The sequence below is a fragment of the Microtus ochrogaster genome, chromosome 15, assembly GCF_000317375.1.
Source record: "Microtus ochrogaster isolate Prairie Vole_2 chromosome 15, MicOch1.0, whole genome shotgun sequence".
Taxonomy (NCBI): domain Eukaryota; kingdom Metazoa; phylum Chordata; class Mammalia; order Rodentia; family Cricetidae; genus Microtus; species Microtus ochrogaster.
Genome location: NC_022017.1, coordinates 14,262,458 through 14,265,651, shown reverse-complemented (window position 1 = coordinate 14,265,651; position 3,194 = coordinate 14,262,458). Strand labels below are relative to the sequence as shown.

Below are 3,194 nucleotides of genomic sequence, written 5' to 3'. Positions count from 1 at the left end.
TCGAGACAGGGTTTCTCTGTGGCTTTGGAGCCTGTCCTGGAACTCCCTTGGTAGACCAGGCTGGTCTCGAACTCACAGAGATCCGCCTGCCTCTGTCTCCCGAGTTCTGGGATTAAGGGCGTGCGCCACCATCGCCCGGCTAAATTTTATATATATATATATTTCAAGGTGCTAAGTACTGGTGGGAGGATAGACGCCTGTTTGTTGGGTTTAGAACTAATGGGAGAAGCTGGGGTGTGAGCTCTTGTTCTGTGACTTCCTGAGCCGTCATAGTCTCTTACCACAGTTAGATCGGTCAACGCGGGAATTGGAGCTGGGCCTTGACTATGGAACTCCTACCATGAACCTGGCGGGGCAAAACCTGAAGTTTGAAAATGGCCAGTGGGTAGCAGGTGAGAGGCCCTCCTGCAGCTTTGGTGATCAGGATAGCAGAAGGAATCGCCCCTTTTCACTCCTGTTCCATGCTTCCTTTAGACACAGTGATTAGTGGAGGTGTGGATCGTAGGGAGACTCAGCGCCTGCGCAAACGGAACCAGCAGCTGGAAGAAGAGAACAATCTCTTGCGGCTGAAAGTGGACATTCTGCTGGACATGGTGAGCAAGGCAATCTGGAAGGGACGCCTAGGTGTCCCCTTCAAGGAAGCTCTGTCTTGAGTCAAGCCACCTAATTGATTTCCCAAGGGCTCATTTGCTGGGTACATAAAAGTCAACCTTGCCACTAAAAGCTGGAACAGGGATGTGTAACAATACCCACAATGCCTGTGCCTATGGAAGGGTGTCCTTTAGTCTAAGCAGAGGCTGGCATTGGCCCAGGGGAAGAGGTCTATCCAGTGGAGAGTTTCTCGGATGAAGAAGTATGTGAGCCGAATGCCCCAGGGTAGTGTCAGGAATGAAGATTATGATGAAGGCATCTCAGGTGGGGGTGTCCTTCCATGGTATGGAGGTATCCTGCCTCACACAGACTAAGTTAGTGCCCAATGCAGACCTGCTGAGTGTGCATGCCCAATTAATGTCAGTCTCTTGTGTCTCCTGGGCCTGGCTGTGCTTGCACATAGTGATGGCAGACGTGATGGAGCTGATGGGAAGCTTTCTTGTCCTGCTGGCTAACTGCTGTTCACCTTAGCCAACAGCAGGGCAACTGGCCTCAGTGTAGCATGAATTCTAATAGGTCTTAATAATAAAAGCCCGGAGTCAGATATTGGGGGGCATGCTGTGAGATCAGAGAGAAGGAGCAAAACCACAGCCCTCTTACCTACTCAACTTCCCAGCTGAAAAGAGACTAAGTTCCTGCTTCCTCCCACCTTATCACTTCCTGCTTGTCTGTACAGACCTCCAGACCTCTATGGTTAGCTAGCAGTAAGCTCCACCCTCTGATCTTCAGGCAAGCTTTATTTGTACAAACAAGATATCACTACACATCAGAGTAGCTCTTACTTCACAGAGCTAATGCAAGCCACACACTTGCTCTGGAAGTAGAGATCGCCCTCTGTCTTCATGATCAATGACAACTTCCTTCTGCTGTAAAGCCTAGTCAGAGATCCTGGTAAGGAAAGAAGCATCACTTTTAGAGCGTCCCATTCCCCTGACGTTTTTTACAGTATTGTTCCCTAGGCGCTTATTCCCTAGGTGCCATTGCATGAGGAATACAAGTCAAAGTGATTTATGGTCCCCTAACTGTAGAGTGCCCGGTATCTGTCATTTTCAGCCTTCACATGTGGCGTGCCACACAGCCGTAAATGACGGGAGTGCCAAGGGCTTGAATATGAGTAATTCCTTTGACTGCCAAGGCTCTCCTGTGGAAGAGGCCAGCTGGGTGAGGAATGGCAGGCCTTTCCTTGGGGCTGAGTAGCTGTGCAAGCCGGCAGCATGGCCTGACATAGCTTCCTTTGTAACAGTCCGATGCTTCCCTTCCAGCTATCACAGACCACTGCCGAGTCCCACTTAAAGGACAAAGAACTGGACGAACTGAAGATCATCAACCGCAGGAGGAAGTGAAGAGCCTGGACAGGCTCGCTAGATTAGAAGTCACCACTGACCCCCGGGGAGGAGGATGTGGCAGAGCCCTTTGATTTTCAGTCAAATTAATAGACTTGCCCTGAGAGTGAGCATTCACAGACCCTAACTCCCTTGGACTTGGGGACAGGGAGGTGGCATGGGATGGAAGAAACCAAGGTTCCAAGCCAGGGCCATAGCTTGGGAGGCACCACAGGCACATTGCCCAGGGTCTCAATCTAAAGCAAACCCCAGGCGGGTCTAGAAAATAGCCCTTGACTGCTGTCTACAGGTGACAGCATACAGCTGTCCATTGTCTCAGAGTCGCTGTGTTCAGACAGTTGGCAGTTCACCTCTTCACACTGGGGTCTGGCACTAGTTCCAGTTCACACCAGTTACACTTCACGTGAGGGTGCACAGTAAGTGGCTCTGCATTCTCTGTCCTCTCCAGCCGTGCTCTCTCTGCCTTCAAAGAATCCCCATCCCCAAGTCCACAGCCTCTTCTGCCATCAGCTTCCCAGCAGCAACCTCTGCCCTCACAGCACATTGTAATTTACTCTGCTTTCTGTTTCGACTATTTTTATTTTTATTAAATGGTGTTCAATAATCTCTGTGTAGCAAAATAGGTAAACAAAAACAAAAACGAAACCAGTGTGGGTTCCCCAAAATGAGCAGAGCTGGGTTCTAACTTTTTGTTGCTCCACCAAAATAATTTTAGAGTTAGGGAAACAGCACCTTGAAGTGGAAAGCCACCCTAGAAGAGAAATAATGACTTCACGCTCAAATTCCGCTGCTTTAGGGAGCTGGCACTGGTGGCCCACTATGTGGTCCAGACCTGGTGAGGAGTGGGTGGCATGGGAATCAGTGCCCAAGCCAGTGTGATCTAGTCTTATCTAGCCAGAGGGGAATCTCATTGTTAGAGTCGAGCAGGGGACACAGGTTGAGGCATGGAGCCCAGGGCTTTAAACTGGGGACTGCCTCAGTGGGTCCCTCCTTCTGGGCTGGTGTTGAGTCTGGCAGTAGGCTCAGTCCTTTGCACTCAGTCTCACACCCCCTCAGTTCAGCCCTGTTAGCATGCCTAGCTGTGCCCTAGGAGACAGTGTTCAGAGACCAGTTTGGTTTTTTGGTAAACCGCTTCACACAACAGTGCAAGTGCTGGAGGCCTCTGAGTCCCAGCCCATAGTGACGGAGGGACAGCCTGCG

General features: G+C 50.6%; 1 protein-coding gene across 1 annotated transcript in view; it reads left to right on the top strand.

Moving 5' to 3' along the window:
• The window catches only part of Cby1 (chibby family member 1, beta catenin antagonist), a 4,902-nt gene extending 2,303 nt beyond the window's left edge, over positions 1-2,599 (top strand). The window contains exons 2-4 of the mRNA XM_013348786.2: positions 227-392; positions 475-593; positions 1,914-2,599. Of these exons, the coding sequence (XP_013204240.2) occupies positions 227-392; positions 475-593; positions 1,914-1,994 (366 nt within the window). The 3' untranslated portion in view covers positions 1,995-2,599. The remainder of the gene's footprint in view (positions 1-226; positions 393-474; positions 594-1,913) is intronic.
• Positions 2,600-3,194: the final 595 nt, after the last annotated feature.